The sequence below is a fragment of the Geotrypetes seraphini genome, chromosome 13 (genome assembly GCF_902459505.1).
Source record: "Geotrypetes seraphini chromosome 13, aGeoSer1.1, whole genome shotgun sequence".
NCBI lineage: Eukaryota > Metazoa > Chordata > Amphibia > Gymnophiona > Dermophiidae > Geotrypetes > Geotrypetes seraphini.
In genome coordinates, this window is record NC_047096.1 from 21017940 (window position 1) to 21040776 (window position 22837).

Sequence of the window (22837 nt, forward strand, 5' to 3'; positions counted from 1 at the left end):
CCTGAGGACGCATGCGTCCGGTGCACGCCAGTGCGGGCACATGCGCGGAGCGCGCGTGGGCGGAGCCAGGGCAGGGTTGCTGTGAATGGTTTCCTGGAGGCAGCGGTGGTTCCGCTTTCCGGCGGCTCGGGCTGGGCTCGGCGGTCGCGGAGAGATGGGGAAGTGCTGCTGTCGAGCCGGCTGAGGGGAAGCGAGGCGCGGCGGTCGCTGCCGAGTCGTGTGCTGCGCTGGCAATAGCCCCCCCACCATGGCGGCCAACCTGAGGAAGGGCGGTGGGCTGATCGGGCTGGTGAAGGACGCCTTCCAGCCGCATCATCACCATCTCAGTCCGCACCAGCCTGGCGCGGTGGACAAGAAGATGGTGGAGAAGTGCTGGAAGCTGATGGACAAGGTGAGAGTGGAGGAGAGGCTCTCCGGAAGTGGGGGAGGGGAGGGAAGGATGAAGACGGGAGGGGAGGGAAATATAGAAGAAGGCATCTTAAAGAAAGGGGGACTGGAGGGAGAAGATGGGCGACAGAGGCAAGGTATTTGGGTGAGAAGAGCCATAGCTGGGTGCTGGGACCTAACTGAAGCAAAAAGAGGGCCTTCTTATGCCCTGTGTGGTTGCCCATTCTCAGTTGTCTAGTGACCTCTGGTTCAGAAACATTGATCATTTGCTTCTTGCAGCTCTAAGGATTTCATAGTGCTTGGAAGGCATGGAAACAAAAGCTCCTGACTAACTGGCCTGGAAGAATATGATAACAGGAATCCACCTGTAAGGGGATGATGGTCCCCCATTAAATTTGGGCTCTGGATCAACAACCTGGTCGCCCTTTACTGAGCTAACCGGGCAGTTCATAGGACCTAGTGAAGGTTTTGCATTTGCTGTACTATGCCCCCTTGCTCTGTTAGGGGAGGCTGTGTTCTGTTTTTTTTTTCAGCTTTTGTATTGTGGTTTGATTGGCTTAATAAAGTTTTAAAATTTGGGGGGGGGGGGGAAAGAAGGTATGGGGCATATAGTTAAATAGTAGGGTTTCTTGTAACTTAAAATGATTAAACCACTGCCATGTGAAAACAATTATTAACAGCTTATCTTTCTGGAGCCATTTGGTTCTTCTGGTCTTCTCAGGGAAATTATTAAACCGATCTGCTTAAAATTCAGACCATCTGTATTTTTAAGGTCTTTTCATTACTGTTAGGTATTTCTTGAGTGTAGTTTGGAAAGTTTTGGTTAGAGGTTGTGGCTTGCTTCCTCTTTCCTATTCAGAAAGTCATATTGTGATACTTTGAAAAGGGAAGCAGCATAATGAGGATTCTAACATAGTCTTTGCTTTTTTTCTCTCCTAGCCACATGTTACCTTCCTATGATAACAACAGATTAATTCTCTATTCTGCTTCTGGGGAAGGGATGAGCTGCACTGCTTGCTACATCCTTGATTTGCTGTGAATTTGTTTTTATTCACCACCTGCATTCTGCCAAAATGATAGAAAGCCTAATAGTAACCCCCCAGCACATTTCTAATTGGTTATTCGTTAATCATGATTCTTGTATTAAAATTGTCTCTCACAGGTAAAAATATAGCATAGTTATGATCTGTTTAAAACATAACAGATGTAGAAACTTACTTAGATTGTAAGATTTGGTGTTTTGAAGGTCAAGGTTTCCCAAACCCTGTGTTAGCTCCATAGCCAATCTGCTTTTCAGGGTATCCATAATAAATATGCATGAACAAGAATCTTTGTATACAATGGGGCAGTTAATTTATATTTCTCATGAATTATTCATCATGGATATCCTGAAAAGCAGATTAACTTTAGAGCCCCCAGGATAGATTTGGGAAACGCTTATGGTATTAGTATTGGGGCTGGAAATCATAGTAACTTAGTAGATGTCAGTAGATAAAGACCTGTACAGTCCATCCACTCTGCCCAACAAGATAAACTATTTGCATAACATATGATGTGATAATTGCATGTGCATACTTGATTTTGATATGCATACTGTTGGGTCATCTAGATGCCTAGAATCTAGGTCCTGGTACTTGATACTTTCTAAGTAAAAATGTACCAATTCTGACTCCAGCTTCAAAATTTAAAAAAAGGATACATTTATTTATGTGTATTTCTTTGTCCTGGATCTAAAGTTATATTTATTTATTTGGTTCATTTTATATCCCATCCTCCCCAACAAGCTCAGAATGGGGTACAAGGTTGATAACAAACAAAGAGAGAGTACCAGGAGGGATACAGACAAAATCAAGGAAAGTGGAATCTCTCTTGTATTGCTTTTGTTTTTATAAGGTTGATATACATGATGTATAGTCAAAGGGGTTAACAATAAGTAAATAAGACTACTTCACTTAGAAACATAGAAATAGACGGAAGATAAGGGCCACGGCCCATCCAGTCTGCCCACCCTAATGACCCTCCCCTACCTTTGCCCTGTGAATAGATCCCATGTGTCAATCCCATTTGGCCTTAAAATCAGGCACGCTGCTGGCCTCAATCACCTGCAGTGGAAGACTATTCCAGCGATCAACCACCCTTTCAGTGAAAAAGAATTTCCTGGTGTCACCCCGCAGTTTCCCGCCCCTGATTTTCCACGGATGCCCTCTTGTTGCTGTGGGACCCTTGAAAAAGAAGATATCTTCCTCCGCCTCAATGCGGCCCGTGAGATACTTGAACGTCTCGATCATGTCTCCCCTCTCTGCGCTCCTCGAGCGAGTATAGCTGTAATTTGTCTAGCTGTTCTTCGTACGGGAGATCCTTGAGTCCCGAGACCATCCGGGTGGCCATTCTCTGAACCGACTCCAGTCTCAGCACATCCTTGCGATAATGCGGCCTCCAGAATTGCACACAGTATTCCAGGTGGGGCCTCACCATGGATCTATACAATTGTTTAAAGTAAGAGCACTATCATCAATGGAAGAAAAAGCCTCAGGTATGCTTGCTTTTCTGCTCCTACAGGACGCCTGTAGGAGCAGAAAAGCAAGCAACGCAATAAATGTGGGGAAGTGACATTTGACAAAGCCCTGAAGAAACGGCTAAACGCCGTGAAACGTTGACTTACACGTTGTATCACTTACATCTTAACAATTTGCACAAAGGCAGCTAATGAATTTAGTCCTGCGAAAATAGAGTAGCGGTAATTGCACCTCCCCTTCGGAAGTTTTTTGCCAATGATGTGGGTGGAGGAGGGCTGAGCATTTCTTGCTCTGCCGTGATAATACCTGAGGCTTTTTCTTCCGTTGGTGATAGTGCTCTTACTTTAAACAAGTGGAGTAGTCTTATTTATTTATTGTTATTTATTCATCCACTTCCACCATTTTTAGGTAGATAAGTCAAAGGGGTTATAAATTTACATATGTACAGTGCAGTTTGGCAAAGCAAACGCAGGAGTTGTGAGGAAGAGATGTCACCAGTTCAAGCGTGGGTCAATCAGGAGAAACTTTATTAATAGTTACAATAGTTGACTCGACACTGACAGTGTTTTGGCAGGAATTCTTTTATCAAGAGTTTAGCAAAACCATAAATAATCATAACACAAGTTAAAACCATGTATATACATATACAGAAGATAAAAACAAAACCCAACACAGTTTAAAAATAATTTCCACAGCATGAAACATCAAAAATATCTAAAGCAAAAGCATTTAGAATACAATACTACAAAATTATACAGTGAAAACCATTAAAACATGCAAATTAAAACTATCTAATAAGAGGAGAATAATGAGTACTTCAATTTAAAACTATTTGCTAAGAAGTGAAAAATAAATGCTTTCATACTTAAAAGCAAGCCCCCAGGAAAAAAGGGACAAGAGTGCATGGTAAGCCCTCTGGTTCCTTTTTTCCAGCTTACATTTCATATATGTTTAATTGGAAAGGAGTGATGGGATAGATGTTTAGATAACCATTTGCAATACGTAACAAGGTGAAAAGCAAACAAGTCATCAATTGGAGCACAGCCTACACTAAGGCCCGGATGCTGTATAGGACGCCTGCCCAAACTAAACCTGATTTTGTAACCAACATCCATTTTACAGATACCGGTTACAGAACCGGGTTACTTTAAACGTGGCCGCTATACTTAATCGCGGCAAGGGATCTCCCTGTCGCGATTAGTATAATGGCTATGGCCACCAGTCGCCCCTCTCCCCCTGACAATCACCGGCAGGAGATACCCAACCCCTCCTGCTGGACCACCCCCCCCAACAGCTCCCCTGAAGATTGCCGGCAGAAGGGTGCCCAACCTCTACTGCCGGACCCCCTAACGCGCCCCCCCTCCGAAGATCGGGCTTCATTGGAGGTAAGAACATTAACTAAATCACAGAAGCACTTCTTGGGTTTTCCTGTAGCCCTGACATTGATTTTGCCCCAGATCTATAAACTTGTAGGAAAAAATATTTTAAAAGTTTCTATACCATCTAATTCCTGGGCGGTTTACAAATATGCACATACATAATAGCTAAAACAGCACAAGAAAGGAACAAATCATCTAAAATTTAAATGCACAGTAATTCCTTAAACAGGACAAATCAGACCCTATAAAAAGGCATTGACAAACAATTGTGTTTTGAGGAGCTTCCTAAAAGGGTGCTTGGGTGCCTACAGCACCCAAAGAGCTAGCACCTATGAAAGCAATAGCAAACCACTCAGCTAGTAGTTTACCAAGAAACCAGCACGCAAGGGAAGTCCGTTGTTTGCCACTTGAAAATTTACCGCAAACTGGTTACAAACCCAGAGACTAAGGGCTCCTTTTACGAAGGTGCGCTGGCGTTTTTAGTGCACGGTAGCCGAAAAATTACCACCTGCTTAAAAGGAGGCGGTAGCGGCTAGCGTGCGCTAAAACCGCTAGCGCACCTTTGTAAAAGGAGCCCTAAAACTTGGTAAAGGAAAATCGATGTTGGTAATATTTAGTCATTATGATCCAGTAGTTTTTATCATTACAAATTAAGGGGTCCTTTTACTAAGGCATGCTAGCCGATTTAGCGTTCGCTAAATGCTAACTCGTCCATTATATTCTATGGATGTGTTAGCATTAAGCGTGTGATAAATCGGTTAGCGCGCCTTTTGTAAATGAGGGGGTACCGTATTTGCCGGCGTATAAGACGACTTTTCAGTACCTTAAAATCCTCCCCAAAGTCGGGGGTCGTCTTATACGCCGGGTACTGTTTAGAGAGCTGCACAGGGACGCCCCTAGGGTCGCGGGGATCCCATGGGGACGCTTCCGAGGGTCGCGGGGCTCCTGCGGGGCTGGATGCTCAGTCTTCTGGATGTACGCGGCTCTTCTTCTCCCTACCTTCTCTGCTTGCAGCACAGAGCCGAACGGAAGTCTTCCCGACGTCAGCGCTGACGTCGGAGGGGAGGGAGGGCTTAAACAAAGCCCTCCCTCCCTCCGACGTCAGCGCTGACGTCGGGAAGACTTCCGTTCGGCTCTGTGCTGCAGGCAGGGCAGATAAGGAGAAGGAGAGTAGCCTCGCGGTTCGAGTGGCTACCAAGGGAGAGGGGCGGCCCGCCCCGCCCCGGTTGCAGCACAGCCGGCCAGGTTCCCTTACTTTTGTGGCACTTCCCCGACCGACCGATAACAGCCCGGGTCCGACAATCCTCCCTGCCCTGTAGCCGTGAATCTAAGTTACCTTCTTACAGCAGCTGTAAGAAGGTAATTTAGATTCGCGGTTAAGGGCAGGGAGGTTTGTCGGACCGGGGCTGTTGTCGGTCGGTCGGGGAAGTGCCACAAAAGTAAGGGAACCTGGCCGGCTGTGCTGCACCCGGGGCGGTAGAGAAGGAGGGGGGGAGAAGGACGCTGAAAGGCCATGGTGAAGACAGGAGGGGGGGGGAAGGACTCTGAAAGCACTTGAAGACAGAGGAGGGAGAAGGAGGCTGAAAGCACATGGGGGAATACAAAGGGGTGGAGAAGGACGCTGAAAGGCCATGGGAAGGGTGGGGGGGGGAGAAGGACACAAAGGAAATGAGGAAGAGAGAGTAGGGAGAAGACGCTGGCAGGGAAGAAGACAGATGCCAGACTATGGGGGGAGCAGAGAGAAGAAGATGGGTGCCAGACCAATTTGGAAGGGGGAAGAAAGGGAGAGGCACAGTAACAGAGCAAATGGAAGATGCAGAAGGAAGAGAGATAGTGGATGGAAGGAATTGAATGAGAACATGAGGAAAGCAGAAACCAGGCAACAAAGGTAGGAAAAGAATTCTATTGCTTTAGTGAATTAATGAAAATTGTTGAAATAAATTCTGATGTTCTTTTAAGTTTTATTTGTTGTGCAGAAGGTGTGCGGAAGAAGGGATAGTCTTATACGGCGAGTATATAACAAACTATATTTTAACTGTAAAAGTTGGGGGGTCGTCTTATACGCCCAGTCGTCTTATACGCCGGAAAATACGGTAAATTAGGCCATACCCCGATCCCATCTGTAACTAGTACAAAAATATTAGGGGTAATTTTGGATACAAAGTTATATCATCTACAAATCTCAAGGGTATTGAAGAATTCCTTTTTTAAATTTCGTCTGATTAGATTGATTCGCTCTTTACTATTTCTGGAGGCTTTGAACAGCCTAGTACATTCACTAGTTAGTTGTTCAACTAATTTAACTATTGTAACTCCCTTTATGTAGGATTATGTCAGAAGGACATTCATAGACTGCAGATAATACAGAACACAGATATAAGAGTAATTCATAATCTCCGTAAATTCAACAATATATCATCGTTTATGAAAAACGCTTGTTGGCTCCCTGTAAAATACCGTATTGTAAACAAATTACTTCTTATCACATTTAAGGTATTGATCACAGATGAATCACTGTGCTTAGCACGTTTTGTTGAGTCCCTATATATCTGGTAGAAGTTGTAAGATCTATGAATAAGCAATTGCTTATAATTCCGTCGCATAAAGAAATAGTCCATTGCATAGATCCCTCTTGAGTGTGCTCTAGTTTTGGTCTTCCTCTTCGTGATCCACTGGCTTGTCTCCATTTTAGTGCCACTTTGGGATGATGATGATTTTGCATGCATAGAATGTCTTCCTTCACCACATTAGAAATGTGTATACTTGAAGTCTGGTAGTCGATTTTCAGCTCCAGATAAATTGAAGGGATCCACAAGCAATTCAGGAGAGCCAAACAGAGTAGGTGCCAGTGAAGGCTGAGACGATGAACTGAGATCCAGCAGGCAGTGGTGTTGCCAGGATTGAGCACAAGTTAAGGCCGCCACAAGTTTACTGGGGTCTGTATAGAAAACCAGTAATATGTCGTCTGCATAATAAGCAGTGAAAGTTTGCTTCTTGGGAGGACTTTGTTAACATGAAAAGGCCATTTTCTGCTTTGCAGAGCTTAATGTCTGATGAAATTTGGGTTTTATCAGAAAAAATCATAGGCACTGCTTTACCTATGGGCAGTGCTTAAAAGGGTTATTTTCACCCATGTACCGTATTTTCTCACATATAACGCGCACGTTATACGTGGTTTTTACAAACCGCGCATACCCTTGCGCTTTATACGCGTGAGCGCGTTGTACAAATTTTTTTTTACATAGTTTCTCCCCCCTCCCCCGACGCCCGATTCATCACCCAGAAGGAGCGCTCGCACTCCCACTCCGAAGGACCTCTTGCACCCTCACCCGAAGGACCGCTCGCAGCCCCACAGCCTCCTCCCCTCCCCCATGGAGAAGCTGTCTACCTTGTTTCCGGATGCCAGCCCAGCTGCTTCCTCTGCCGGCGGTCCTGCCCCTTCTCAGAGCCCTGTGCTGCGCTGCTTCCTCTTCAGGCGATCCCGCCCTTTCTCTGACGTCAGAGAAAGGGCGGGACCGCCGGAAGAAAAAGCAGCGCAGCAGGGCTCAGAGAAGGGGCGGGACCGCCGGCGGAGGAAACAGCTGGGCTTGCTGGCATCCGGAAACAAGGTAGACAGCTTCTCCATGGGGGAGGGGGGGAGGCTGTGGGGGTGCGAGCGGTCCTTCGGGGTGGGGGTGCGAGCGGTCCTTCGGGGTGGGAGTGCGAGCGCTCCTTCGGGGTGGGAGTGCGAGCGGTCCTTTGGGGTGGGGGTGCGGGTGCGTGCGAGCGGTCCTTCGGGGTGGGGGTGCGAGCGGTCCTGCGGGGGGGTGAATCAGACGTCGGGGGGGCATCAGGCTTTCAGGGTAGGGACAGGACTTCAAGGGGGAAAGGAGAGTCGGGGCGGGCGAAAAGAGAGTCGGGGTCTCCAGAGGAGAGTCGGGGCAGGCGAAAGGAGCAGCATGCGCGGTATACGGGTGTGCGCGGTATATAAAAATTTCTGTACATAAATGTTTTTTGCGCGCTATACTCGTGTGCGCGTTTTACACGGGTGCGCGTTATCTACGTGAAAATACGGTATATGTGTTGTGTTTTTTCCTCTCGGATATATTTGCTCTGGGTAAGAGTATTTTCAGAAACACAGTTCCAACTCTAGTATATGAAAGAGAAATTTTGTCCAACATGCCAAAGCTCTTCCATGTATGTTGATCCTAGTTTTGTGAAACTCGCTATTGAGCTGCTTTAGAAGTGAAGATTAGAGAATGATGCGGAGACGAGGACAGAGCCGATGGGGATGGGGGTCAGGGACAGAGCTTGATTATTCAATTTTTAGAAAATTTGTTAAGCCGTCCCTTTTGAGACCTGGTGGAAGGAAGCTAACCAATTTTATTTCTCTTTTTTGCATTCAAACTATTGCTAATTAAAATTTAAAAAAACCTTTTCAGTTTGAACAGTCCTACATAATAAAAGCTTACATGAGCATAACAAGGCTAACAACTTGAATGATTGCTTTTTCTTTCTTGCTTACGTTTATATTCCGCTCTATCAGTTTCTTTCTAGGCAGATTACAAATAAACATACACATTTAAATAACACAATATATTGTTAATAGAAAGTTGTGCATGAGAAATATGAGGCACAGCAGGTATAAAGACATATTGTATATATTCGATATAAACCAAGAAAGCACTTCCACCCCACCTCCTTTTTTAGGTGAAAAATGTTAACTTGAATATAAACCGAGGGTTTATTTTCAAGTGCCACCCGGTTGTACACCTATCTGCTCCTCCCAAACCTAGCGCTGGCCTCTCCCCAGGTCCACCTTAAATCATGGTGATCCAGTGGTGTGGTGACCCAAACCAGGACGGGAGCAATCCCTCCCTCCCCCGAAGTGAGCTGTCGGGTCCTGTCCTGGTTGTCAGCTGGTTGTAGAATCACCTGTACCCCTCCTATCCCTCCCTCCCTCCCTTTAGTAGAATCACCATGCCTGTCATCCCTCGGAGAAACAACATAGGCCTCCCCCCGAGCCTACCTTAATCAGTTTTGTGAATTACCGTGGGAACTCACAGCAGCCATTTTTATAGGGGACTGCACATTCAGGAGCGTAAGAGGATTGTTTTTGCCCCAATTCACCGCACTGGACCACCAGTAATTAGGGTAGGTCCCCAGGAAGTCCTACGCTGCTACTTCTAAGGAGGGAGGGGTGTGTGTGGTGATTCTACAGCAGGGAGGGAGGAAGGGGCACGCGGTGGTTCTACAGCCAGGACAGGACCTTCGGGAGAGGAAGGGATCACTCCTGTCCTGACTTGGCTCACAACACCACTGGACCACCAGGATTTAAGGTGGACCTGAATATAAACTAAGACCTCCACTTTTGGGCCATTTTTTGGCCCAAAATCTCTGTTTATATTTGAGTATATATTGTAAGCAATAAACTATTACAGCAATAAAAATATTCCAAACAATAATACACATTAATGGGCACAGATGCTGTGCGTGTGTTACACATGTACAATATCTGCTCCATTAAAAAAAAATGTGAGCTTCCCCCCTCCCCAAATGTCAACAGCGGGTCCCTGAACACCCCCCCCCTTGACAAAGCACTGGGAAGGTGGCCTAAGGCCCTGATTAGCCCAGATACCTAAGGCCCCTCCCATTGGAGGGGCTTAAGGTATCCAGGCCAATCAGGGCCTTAGGTCCCTCCCAGGATGCACCATTTTGAATAGGCGGACCTGTTGGCAAGAAGAAATGGGCATATGTCTTGCTGGCTTCTTCAACTAGGTACTGGGACAGGACTGGGGGAGTTCTGCCCCCCCCCCAAGCCCACTAGGGCTGTCTCTTGGGGTTTTATTGATGGAGTGGTGAGAGGGGGATCTTCATGTATGGTGGAGGAGGTGTCGGGGAAGGTAAGTTGGTGGAGTCCAGGTGGCCCGGATGCACAACGGGGTTGCTGAGGCAGGAGGGAGTGGGCATTCCTCCTGCCTCTCCGGGAGCATTGCCGTCAAGGCGGCAGCTGTCACCATCAGGGAGTTTGGGGACTCATGATTATCGTTGGGGGGGGGGGTTGTGGTGCAACGGCTGTGGTTGGAAGGGGGGAGAGGTGGCACAACTCACACTCTGTCTCGCACACTCTTTTAGTGGGACAGATATTTGTGCATGGCTAACACGCATGACATCTGTGTCCATTAAAAAAATTAAAAGGTTTCCTGCCCCGAACAGCTGAGTGGCAGGAGGCTGCTTTGGGGCTTCCCCTGCCAGCTCTGCGAATTTGTAAGAGTTGCTCTCGCAGCGATTCATCGATGGGATTACAACGAACCTCGGCTCAAATCATTTGCATGCAAACTTGTTTGAGCATCAGTCACTCTTTTGGAATTAGCCAAAATTTGGACCGCAGCAGACTCGCGTGTTCTTACTGACCCTGTTTAGTGCATCTAGGCCTTGGTCTTGCCTGCCATCCCTTTTCTACCTGATGTAGTCATCATCGTTTACCCCCAGTAAGCACAATGCCAAATCCAAAGGTAGTGATACTCCTTATCACCCTATTAATTGTGACAATCGCCTCCTTCCAGTACAAGGTTACCAATTTACCCTGCTTATTGATTTAATCAGAGATTTTACCTCCATACATACTCTACAAATAGAAAAGGGAGATTATTCATAACATTTGCATAGGGTCATTATGAAGCAGTGCTTCAGTTTGCACTAAAGTTGGCCCTAAAATTGCATGTGCACAATTCTGTACACAAAGGTTTTTTACATGGAAGAATATGACTTTTTGATGTCTAAGGATGTGATATCCAAAACTCTAAACAATTGTAAATTCCACCCAAGTAGCCCTGCAGTGCAAATGGATGCACGTATAGCTGCTTCCCCATCTTCTGAGGTGGATTCCCTGTGCTCTACTCTCTTTTCTGATATTTTGCCTGAGACCCTTAATTTATACTTTTGCCATTACCTCTAGTGGTTGCTCAGGATCTCCCACAGTGTTCCAGATAAACTCCTAATATTCATGCTAATAGCCTTACAGGGTCAGACCAATGGTCCATCTACCCCAGTATCCCATCTTCGCAGAGGCCAATCCAAGTCACAAGTACCTGGCAAAAACACAAATAGTAGCAGTATTCCATGCTACCTTCCCTTGTCAGTCTCAACAGCAGACTATGGACTTTTCCTCCAGGAACTTGTCCAAAATTGATTGATTTTGATTAATATGAATTGTGATATTCAAACTGTCGGCAAGCGCTTAAGCCAGGATTTTTAACATCAGCCATAATCGGTGACCAAACCAGGCCATCTTTTCTTATAGCTCAATGCCATAAGAGCATTTCACATAGAAGGTTCTCTTCATCTAGACAGCAGTTGCATATGTTCTAGAATCTGCTAACAAAAAACCCTACCCTTTATGTTTATATAACTCAGCAGGAAGACCATAGTGACCTTCCATTTCCTAAAGCAAAAATAAGCTGGCCTGTTCCGTTCAGCTCTCTTCGGTATTCCTTATCTTCCATAGAAATGCTGTGTAAGGAAATTGTCCAATGAAAGCTCCCATTTCTCTTCTGCTTATTTATGATCTGAAGTCGTATAATCAGAATCTGATGCTGGTAGTAAAGCAATGGTCACCTCAGGAATTGTGCACGTTGCTTTCCTATTTTTATTGCATATTTATAGTTTGATTAACTTTGCCCATGCATCCAACATACTACATTTTGGCTTGTCTGCATTCTGACAGGGTTTCGGGAGAAATGGTGAGTGTAGCTTTGGCTAGGCTTAAAGTTGAGGTTCACATTTTTTGTGATAATTTTTTAGTATGACATAAAAAGGGTTTTTGTTTATTTTATCTGCTTCAAGTCAGGAGCTGGGGCCTAGGCCTAGGCCTGGGGAAATTTAGTCAGAAGCCACAATGGTAGGACTTCTAGTAAGTAGGAACCAACAGGGACTGAACTGGGTTCTTCCAATCTTTTTTTTGCAAAATGCATTTTTTTTGCAATAAAATTCTGTCCACATATAGGTGTTTCTGGTATCATAATACTGTTGTCCTTTTATTGTGTCATGTAGCTTGCTCACAACCCATAAGAATGTTTTGAACTTGCTAAAGTAAAATCTACCTGGACTGTAAAAAAGGTTTGGATAATTTCCTAAAAGAGAAGTCCATAGGCCATTTTTGAGATGGCCTGGAGAAATCCACTTCTTATTTCTAGGATAAGTAGCATAAAATCTGTTTTACTACTTGGGATCTAGCTAGATACTTGGGACCTGGGTTGGCCACTGTTGGAAATACTGGGCATGATGAACCTTCGGTCTGTCCCAGTATAGCAATTCTTATGTTCTTATGTACTAAAACAGTGACTCCATTTTGCAAGACATGACCCCTTCCTTCAACCATCTTGCAATTCCATAGTGAAGCAGCATCTAAGGTTCAGATTATTATTTCAAAGGCCCACATCTGATATTTATTCCTTCCACACTCAATTCAGAACTCTGACTTTGGTTCCTGCAGTAGCATCAACAGCTATATAAAAATAAGTTATGGCTCATTCATTAGATTTTCTAGACATTTACCATAATACCTCATAAACAAAGCCTATAGCTCATTCCATCCATTTGACAGCTGCTTCAGGATTACAAAAGAACTGTTTACTCCTCATTCTGCTCTTATTCAAGCAGGAAAAAGCCTGGTATATTTTACCCTCAGCTTAAGCAGGTTTAACTGCTTCTAATTTTCTGCTTTGATTTTTGAATTAGAAGTCTTCCACTTAGGGCCCCTTTTACAAAGCCGAGGTATTGATGCTGCAGTGGTAAATACTCCAAAACCCAAAGGAATTGAATGGGCTTCAGTGGATTTACTCCAGCAGCATCGCTACCGCGGCTTTGTAAAAGGGGCTTTTAATGGTTGTGGCCTGAAGTGAAAACAAACTTTATAACAACTCGGTTTAATTAGCTTTATCTTTACAATTTAAAAGTTTGGCAGGTAATGGTCATGGAGTCCCCAGGGGTGGATTGCGGCAGCAGTGGACAAAAGATTGCTATTTCAATCACCATAAACAGTATAATTCCATAAAAATTTATATATTAGTGTGTTGCTTCTTGGGGGGGGGGGGGAGGATTCATTAAACAGCGTTGGGGTTTAACACAACTTAGCACACTAAGAACCATATTGTATAAAAACAAAAACACCATACGTTAGGGAGCAGTAAGCGTCCTACTGTCGCCTAACAATTGTTTTAATTGGTGTGGTAATTGACTGCGCCATTTAAAACCAATGAAAAAGTCATAGGTGCCTACAAAAATGGTTATCTTAATTGCATCTACAGAGATATCTAACGGCGCATAGGGTCAGAGTAGGCATGGTTTATGCTGAAAATGACCTTAGGTGCCTCTGTAGATACGATTCTCATCAAACATACGCGCCGGCCTGTAAAACCCTGGCCTACGTTACCAGTGCTTATGTTAAGCAGAAACCGCGATGCTCTTAACTTCGCCTTTCGTGTGATTGATAACACAGCCGAAGCAATTTTTGGAGGCGCCACGACTTGAATCCGGCCCTAAAAGCCCCTATGCATAAAATAGGCTTTAGAATTTAGCACATGCTAATTCTCTTAATGTACATTAAAGGTACATTAAGCTTTAGCACTGCTTGATGAATTCCTCCCTTAGGGCTCCTTTTACAAAGTGGCGCTAGCATTTTTAGCGCACGCACAAGATTAGCGCACGCTAGCCCCAAAATTGCCGCCTGCTTAAAAGGAGACGGTAGCGGCTAAAGCGCACTAAAACTGCTAGCGTGAAAAGGAGCCCTCAGTGAATCGCCTCTACCCTCACATTTTCTCCTTTTGTGAATTTTTTTATTTTTTTAAAATATCATTTCCACCCCCCCCCCCAACCTTTTTTTATGAAGCCATGTTAGGATTTTTTATTGCCGGCCACAGCTCTGATGCTCATAGGAATTCTATGAGCGTCGGAGCTTTTACCGCTACAGCTGGCGATTTAAAGAAGCCTAGCGCAGCTTCATAAAAGGGGGCCTTAATTTGAAATCCTGAAACTCCAAAGGCTTGTATATTTACATATTAAAGGCCTTCAGCCTGTTCATTTCAACTTTAAAAGCAATAATTCTCTTAGCATTTTTCCATGTGGTTTTCTTTTTTTCCAGATTCTGATAAAAAATGTTATGAGCTCATCCCATTTTTTTCACCAAAAGTAGGTTGACAACTTTTTCTAATTGGTGCAAGGACCGGTTCAAAGCTGCTTACTATCATTCTAGACTGTTCCTTCCACCTCTCCCTCCCCAGTGCTGCAATTTTCTCAGCCATGGTCAGTAAAAATGGTAGCTGCAAAGGTTTATACATTGAACTCTTCCATTTTGTGGATATATTCATGGTGATGAATCACTTTGATTTCAGGGATTCTTGTCATTTCTTTGCTTGGCCCTTGTAGGGTATGCACTAATATGTTACGAAGTAGCTGAAAGAAAGAAAAAGCAATTTGGAAGCAGTGGTTCACAAATAAAATAGAACCCAGGAAGAGTAAAGAAATTTAAAAAGTGTATACAGTGCCCCATTGAAAAGGACCATCTCTTCCATGCTAGGATAAACCACAGGACATGCATTCACCACCCACTGGTAGAGGATGTGCCTGAAAATGAAAAGTTAGAATCCATAGAGCTCTCACCACTGCAGCATCCAAGTCGGTAGAAATGAAGAGTGAGGATGCCGCATTTTGACCCATAGGGGAGTGTGTGGTGCAGTAGTTAGAGCCACAGCCTTAGCACCCTGAGATTGTGGGTTCAAATCCCACACTGCTCCTTGTGACCCTGGGCAAGTCACAATCCCCCCATTGCCCCAGGTACATTATATAGAGTGTGAGCCCCCCAGGACAGATAGGGAAAAATGCTTGAGTACCTGAATGTACATCACTTAGGTTATAAGTGGTATATAAATTCTAAGACCGAAGATTAACGGTATATTCTATGAATCATTCTGGAAAAGAGTATATGCTGTTCAACTCTCAACTCATTCTTGTAGTATGCGTTGGACTCCTCAAAAGTATATTTCTACTGTAGGCTTCAGAGGAAACACATGAATGCTTGAGTTGGGAAGAAGACCTTCCAGAGGTTATGGAAGGTCCTCTTGAATCTTGAACATCTTGAATATTGTGTTCAATTCTGGAGACCACATTATCAAAAAGATGTGCGGAGAATCGAGTCGGTTCAGCGAATGACCACCAGGATGGTCTCGGGACTCAAGAACCTCCCATATGAGGAAAGACTGAATAAACTGCAACTATACTCGCTCGAGGAACGTAGAGAGAGGGGGGACATGATTGAGACTTTTAAATATATCACGGGCCGCATCGAGGTGGAAGACGATATCTTCTTTCTTAAAGGACCTTCAACCACAAGAGGTCATCCGCTGAAAATCAAAGGTGGGCAATTTCATGGCGACGCCAGGAAGTATTTCTTCACCGAAAGGGTAGTCGATCATTGGAATGAACTTCCATTGCAGGTGATTAACGCCAGCAGCGTGCTCGATTTCAAAAAGAAATGGGATATGTATGTGGGATCTCTAGCCGGGTGAAGTCTGGGGGTGGGTCATTAGCGTGGGCAGACTTGATGGGCTACAGCCCTTTTCTGCCGTCATATTCTATGTTTCTATCTATGTTTCTATTGCTGGCCAGTTAGACCATTTGGAGGAAGGATGGTGGTCCAGTGATGCTATCGCTTGACTATGCAAAGGACAACAGCATACAATCCCTGTAGTTTGCAGTGCAAACAAGTGAGGTTGGAGGATTCAAGCTGTCTTCTTAATTATGGAAACTTATTCTGATGGGTAGTACTGTTTCTTTGAACTCCCAGAAAGAGATGGTAGAATCAACCAACATGAAGTAGTGGTAGGACCTTGGAATGTTTGCTAGAGGAAATGGCAGATAGCCTAGCATTGACAGCAGGCTGTCTTGGCTATGCTCCCTAGATAAGACTCAATCTCCTCTCCAAGGTCAATAGTATGAGGCTGACAGCTGGGACGGGAGATATACTGAGCAGAGCAATATAGATTACTGCTATTTATTATTTCTATAGTTTGGAAAGGCGTACACAGCGCTGTACATTTTAACATACAATAGACGGTCCCTGTTCAGAAGAGCGTACAATCTAATTTAGACAGGACATTTAGAGTTATGGTAGAGGAAATGATACAGTGAGTATAGGTATCTTGACAGCAGTGAGTGGGAGTTAAGAGTCGAAAGCAGTTTAAAAAAAATGGGCTTTTAGCCTAGATTTGAATACTGCTAGGGATGGAGCACGACGGATTGATTCTGGCATACGGCGCCGCAAGAAAGAAGGGATGGAGTCTGGAGTTGGAAGAGAAGGGTACAGATAAGAGGGTCTTGCCCGATGAATGGCGATCACGGGGAAGAGCGTAGGGGGAGATAAGTGAAGAGAGATATCAGGGAGCTTCAGAGTGAATGCACTTGTAAGTCAGCAAGAGGAGTTTAAACTGTATTTGGAAATGGATGGGGAGCCAAGGCAACTAGACAGACTAGTTGGGCAAAATTGGTGGGAGGAGAGTGTGGTCCAATGGTTAGAGCTATAGCTTCAGTACCCTGAGGTTGTGGGGTTCAATCCCCACACTGTTCCCTGTGATCCTGGGCAAGTCACTAAATCCTCCACCACCCCAGGACAGATAGGGAATGTATGTAAACTGCTTTTAAGTGTGGTATCGTTACAAAAAGGCAGTGCTGTATACAAATCCCTTTCCCTTCCAGCTGCTGACACATACTATGTTACTGTGCAGAATACCCCTAATCATTATAAGTGTTTTCAGTATAGAATTTGCAGCCAATCGGAGGGGCAAGGAGGTTTTCAGTGGATGAAGCTTTTATGCTTCATTTCTAAACTTTGAAACTGTGGTCATATTCTGTAGGACTATGTGTAAATGAAACGGCAACCTTCCACAGTGGAGAGTCACTCTACATTTCATATCCAACTGTGAAAAAAATAGCGGTTCATTTTTCTGCAGAACAAGAATTGAGTGCAGCAACTTCTCTGGGGTAGAAGGATACATCAGTTAATTGGCAGTGCCCTTGTGACTCACTCAGCATGCTCTTTTGCTTATTACGTTGACCACTGTGTGTGTATTTACATAAAATAACTTGAGGGTAGGGAGGAATGGAGACAAAAACTTCTCATGCATGATGAGCAAGCTTGTTAAATGAATTCTTTAATTCTTAAATGTTACTAAATATAGAGCCCAAAATTTGTAGCATATTGCCTTAATTTACTCATCATTAGTCAATGCACTGTTGGTTTCTTGGAGCAATGTCTCCAAATGAATTTGGTTTTGTGCATACCATAAAAAGAGCAATCTTCATTTTTATAATCTTCATTTACCAAATTTATTGCTAGTTTCTTGTGCTGAAGAGAGCTTCTCGCCATTAGAAACCTTCAAAATCCTGAAGGGCATAGAGAAAGTGGACAAGGACAGATTCTTCAAACGGTGGGGAACCACAAGCACTAGGGGTCACTCGGAGAAATTGAAAGGGGACAGGTTCAGAACAAATGCTAGGAAGTTCTTTTTTACCCAGAGGGTGGTAGACACATGGAACGCTCTTCCAGAGGTTGTGATAGGCCAGACCACAGTACAGGGGTTCAAGGAAGGTTTGGATAGGTTCCTAAAGGATAAAGGGATTGAGGGGTACAGATAGAAGCAGAGGTAGGATATAAAAATGGTCAAATCACTTCACAGGTCAAAGGACCTGGTAGGCCACCGCGGGAGCGGACCACTGGGCGGGATGGACCTTTGGTCTGACCCAGTGGAGGCAACTTCTTATGTTCTTATTAAAAGTGGTACATTAGATTTCACCAAGGGTAATGTCTCCAAAAGGGTTAATTTTGTGCATACCATCCTAGGAATGACTCTCACTTGTATGCGAGAGCACATTGAGTACGATATGTTTGTATGAAATTTGGTGTCCACTAATTGACTCAGGGCTCCTTTTACGAAGCCATGTTGGCGGTTTTACGCGCGTAATAGCGCACACTAATTTGCCGGCTGCGTTAGCCGCTGCCGCCTCTTGAGCAGGCGATAGTTTTTCGGCTAGTGTGGGGATTAGCGCACGCTAAAAAGTTGAGTGCGATAAAGCCGCTAACGTGGCTTTGTCAAAGGAGCCCTTAATGTTCCTTCATTTTTGTTAGCATGCGCTAAAAATTCCCCAACGACCCTCTTTTTTAGTAGGCCTATTAGCATAGGCCAATGTGCTTAATGCTCTGATGCCCCTAGGGATTGAATGGGTGTCAGAGCATTTGCTGTGTGGCACGCGCTCCTGTGGCTTAGTAAAAAGGGGCCTTAATGTGTGAAATCTGAAAAATTTAATGCCTATTCACATCCTTGTTGCTCACTTTAGTAGAGTCAACTCTCTGTTATCCGGAACTCAAGCAACCAGAACTCTCAAGCAGCCAGCAAAAAAAAAATATGCTGTAATACTTTAAATGAAAATAAAATCAATTTCTGGCAGAAATTTAAATGTTTACTTGGTGCGCCATACCTGAGGATTCCCACGCTTTGCCTACCAAATGTCCAGTAGCTTGTCTGGAACAGTTTATGATATGGCATAGTATGGGGTATAGTATTAGTTAGGCCTATTTTTAAGAGTAACTCTCAAGCAACCAGAAACATCTATCCAACAGGGTTCTGGTTAACTGAGTCTACTGTACTTGCATTGTACCCAAGAGTACCTCCTCCTGGAGTTCAAAAGACAACATATTAACATGAACTTGAATTTTTGTCTAACCCAGGGGTGTCCAATCTTTTGGCTTCCCTGGGCCGCATTGGCTGAAAAAAATGTTTCTGGGGCCACACAAACGCACAGATGCTGCAGCAAGACAGAGGAGGGAGCCGGCAAGATGGTAAACCCCCGGGGGCAGCAGAGGAAAACACTATATCGCCCTCAACCAGGGCTGCACAAAATACTTTACGGGGCTGTATGCGGCCCTTGGGCCACAGGTTGGACACCCCTGGTCTAATCCAGTCATTGGTGCCCAGTTCAATTGGGAGTGTTTTTATAACTTTCTGCCACATTTTCTTGGTCTCTGACTTTATTTCTTGGTACTTGAGGATCCTATTTTTCTTTATGCGTTGTACACAGTATACATCTGTGGAAAAATTCTGTGCTCCTACTCAATTGCAGAATTCCTTTTTTTGTGCCAATTTGTGCAGTTGCAAACAGAATGCTGTACAGCAGTGGTCTCAACCTTGCGGCCCAGGGGCCACATGTGGCCCTCAGGTACTATTTTGAGGCCCTCGGTATGTTTATCATAATCGCAAAAGTAAAATAAAACCGTTTCTTGATCATATATCTCTTTAATGACAATATTATTATTAAAACTTAGCCAAAAGGAAAGATTTATAAACCTCATACAAAATTGTCATTTCTTTAATAAGACTAACTATTTTTTCTGAGGCCCTCCAAGTACCTACAAATCCAAACTGTGGCCCAGCAAAAGGTTGAGTTTGAGACCACTGCTGTACAGGGACCATAGAAGCCTCATCTATTCAATTTTAACAAGCGCGCCCCCTCCCCCCAGGTGCACTCCCTATTTCCTGTGAAATCCGTGCTGCAAGAAACTCTGTTTAATAGCAGAGCAGGAAGAATGCGGGCTGCATCTTAGGCCATATCCTCCTCTCCCAGAGTTCAAGCCAGACTGAAGTAGTTGAACAGCAGGGTTCTATGATGTCTTGTGTAGTTCAAAATTCAAATATCTCAGTCAGACTCAAATCTGGAAGAATAGGACAGGGTCTGATATGCAGCTGCTTTTCTCCTCTGCTATGAAAGAGGTTCTAGGGTAAGGAAAAATGTTTGAAGATAGTTTGTCTCATGGTGGATTTCTGTGAGAGACAGGGGGTGTGCCATGGGAGATGGGGATAAGGCCAGAGGAACTAAGTTCTGGGGTACAAGTGGAGAAGCATATGCTACGGTGGGGGAGAAGAGCAAGGATAGATATGGGCTTTGTTTAAGAGGAGAAAAGATTGGGATGGATTTGTACTTTGGGGGGCGTGGAAAAAGTGGGATTGATGTTTACCTTGGAGGGAGTGAGATTAAGCTTGGTGTATTTACAGGAAGGGTGCCAGCCTGGGGGAGGGGAAAGAGAGAGGCCAAACTTGGGGTGTATAGGGGGAGGGAGTAAGGACTATGCCTTGTTTGGGGGAGAAGGGACGATGCCAAGCTCAGAGTATATGTATGGGGAAAAGAGCTAGGGTTGCCATATCATGATTCAGAAGAACAAGTTATTGAGGGTTTAGTGAGTGTATTAGGTGCTATGACAAGGGGGACAAATTTTCCCTGTTCCCGCGGGGACTCATTTTCCCTCCCGTCCCTGGCGGTTAAGGCAGAGCTTGCAGGAATGGGGCAGAACAGGGATAGTGACAAAACTCACGGGGACGAGGAAATTGAGTTCCCATGGGAACAGGAACAAATTTGTCCCCGTGTCATTCTCTACTATGAAGCCTGTAAGAACATAAGAATTGCCGTTGCTGGGTCAGACCAGTGGTCCATCGTGCCCAGCAGTCTGCCCCTAGGTCAAAGACCAGTGCTCTAAATGAGTCCAGCCTCACCTTCGTACGTTCTGGTTCAGCAGGAACTTGTCTAACTTTGTCTTGAATCCCTGGAGGGTGTTTTCCCCTACAACAGACTCTGGAAGAGCGTTCCCAGTTTTCCACCACTCTCTGGTTGAAGAAGAACTTCCTTACGTTTGTACGGAATCTATCCCCTTTTAACTTTAGAGAGTGCCTACCTTGGAGAGGGTGAACAACCTGTCTTTATCTACTAAGTCTATTCCCTTCGGTATCTTGAATGTTTTGATCATGTCCCCTCTCAGTCTCCTCTTTTTCAAAGGAGAAGAGGCCCAGTTTCTCTAATCTCTCACTGTATGGCAACTCCTCCAGCCCCTTAACCATTTTAGTCGCTCTTCTCTGGACCCTTTCGAGTAGTACCGTGTCCTTCTTCATGTACGGCGACCAATGCTGGACACAGTCCAGGTGAGGGCGCATCATGGCCCGGTACAGCGGCATGATAGCCTTCTCTGATCTGTTCGTGATCCCCTTCTTAATCATTCCTAGCATTCTGTTCTCCCTTTTCGCTGCTGCCGCACATTGCGCAGACGTCTTCATCGACTTGTCAACCAGTACTCCCAGGTCTCTTTCCTGGGGGGGGGGGGTGTCTCTCTAAGTACCGCCCCGGACATCCTGTATGAGGAAGAGGGAGTATTCCAGGCAGGATTTGAGAGAGCATATTGGATGTGGGGAGAGGGATATTTGAGAGAGTTATGGGGGGATATCAGAAAGGGGTTGAGGTTTCAGCAAGCACAGTATTGGGGTCTGGGCTGGAAAGTATATGAAAGCAATGGCTGAGCATATGGAGAGGAATGAGATAGCTTTGGAATTGTGTGTGCTGAGGGGATAACTGAGAGAGAGATGGAGGAGAGGGGGTTTTTTTCTGAAGGATTTCACCTTTGAGAGGAGGCAGAGAAAACTAGAGGTTGAACTTGCGGGATGAGAAAAACCAAACTAAATTGGAGAGTGAGATTGATGGGAAAGGGGTGTAGGGGTTAGCCTGAGCAGGAGAAAAGCTGGGTCGGTGTCAGATCTGGGGCAGGGAAAAACTAGATCTTTATGATGAGAGAGGAATTCTACAGTCACAAACAAATTATATAAATAAATTAGCAAAATTCTGTCATTTTTTTCCATAAACTCTGTACATAATTTTCAATATTGTGTTGAATTTAATGACAAACTTCAAATCACCAAGGATAAAGTGGGCTTAGTATCTAGTATACCTGCTCAACCTAGAAATATGCCCTCTGCCCCCTTATTTCAGCAGAATAAAGCTGATATTATCTGTGGCCTGCTTTAAGGTATTTATAAGGCAGTTGTTTGTATGATAGTAGCTGGAGATTCCTCAGTGTTTGAATGTAACTGATACTGACATAATGGTCCATGGCATTTTTGCTACTCCTTGGCTTGAAACATATAATTTAGGATACTAATAGTTTTTATTTAAGACTTCTTATGTGGTGTCTGGCCTACCTAGGACACTGCTATAGTGGTTAGAATTATCTCACAATTTCTAAAAATGCTAACTGTAGCTAATGTGATGTCATCTCTGAAATTGTACATAGTCTTGGCAGTAATGTGGGGATACGTGGGAATTGCAGAGAAGCTGCTTTACGAATATACATTGTTCTGTTACATTATTATGACCACCTGCTACTAGCCAGATTAACTACCTCCCGCAGCACAAACGGCAGCCAGACGCCATGGGAGTGACTCGGTAAGATGTTGGATGGTTATTAGAGGTATCTGGAGCCATGCAGACTGCAGTGCATCTGATGGGTGTGTGTTGGTGGATCCAGTCATCAAACATGTTGATCGAAATTGTCCCAAATGTGTTTGATTATGTTAGGGTCAGGGGAATTCGGAGGCCAGGGAAGTAGCTAGAAGTCACTCGTGAACAATTCTGGTGGTATGATATGTCTGTTGCATTGTCCTGTTGAAAGATTTCATCAGCCATAGGGAAGACCGTCAACATGTATGAGCG

At 44.6% G+C, this 22837-nt stretch overlaps 1 protein-coding gene across 1 annotated transcript in view; it reads left to right on the forward strand.

The window, feature by feature from the left end:
- Positions 1–69: 69 nt before the first annotated feature.
- The window catches only part of CBL (Cbl proto-oncogene), a 78442-nt gene continuing 55674 nt past the window's right edge, over positions 70–22837 (forward strand). The window contains exon 1 of the mRNA XM_033917734.1: positions 70–391. Within this exon, the coding sequence (XP_033773625.1) occupies positions 248–391 (144 nt within the window). The 5' untranslated portion in view covers positions 70–247. The remainder of the gene's footprint in view (positions 392–22837) is intronic.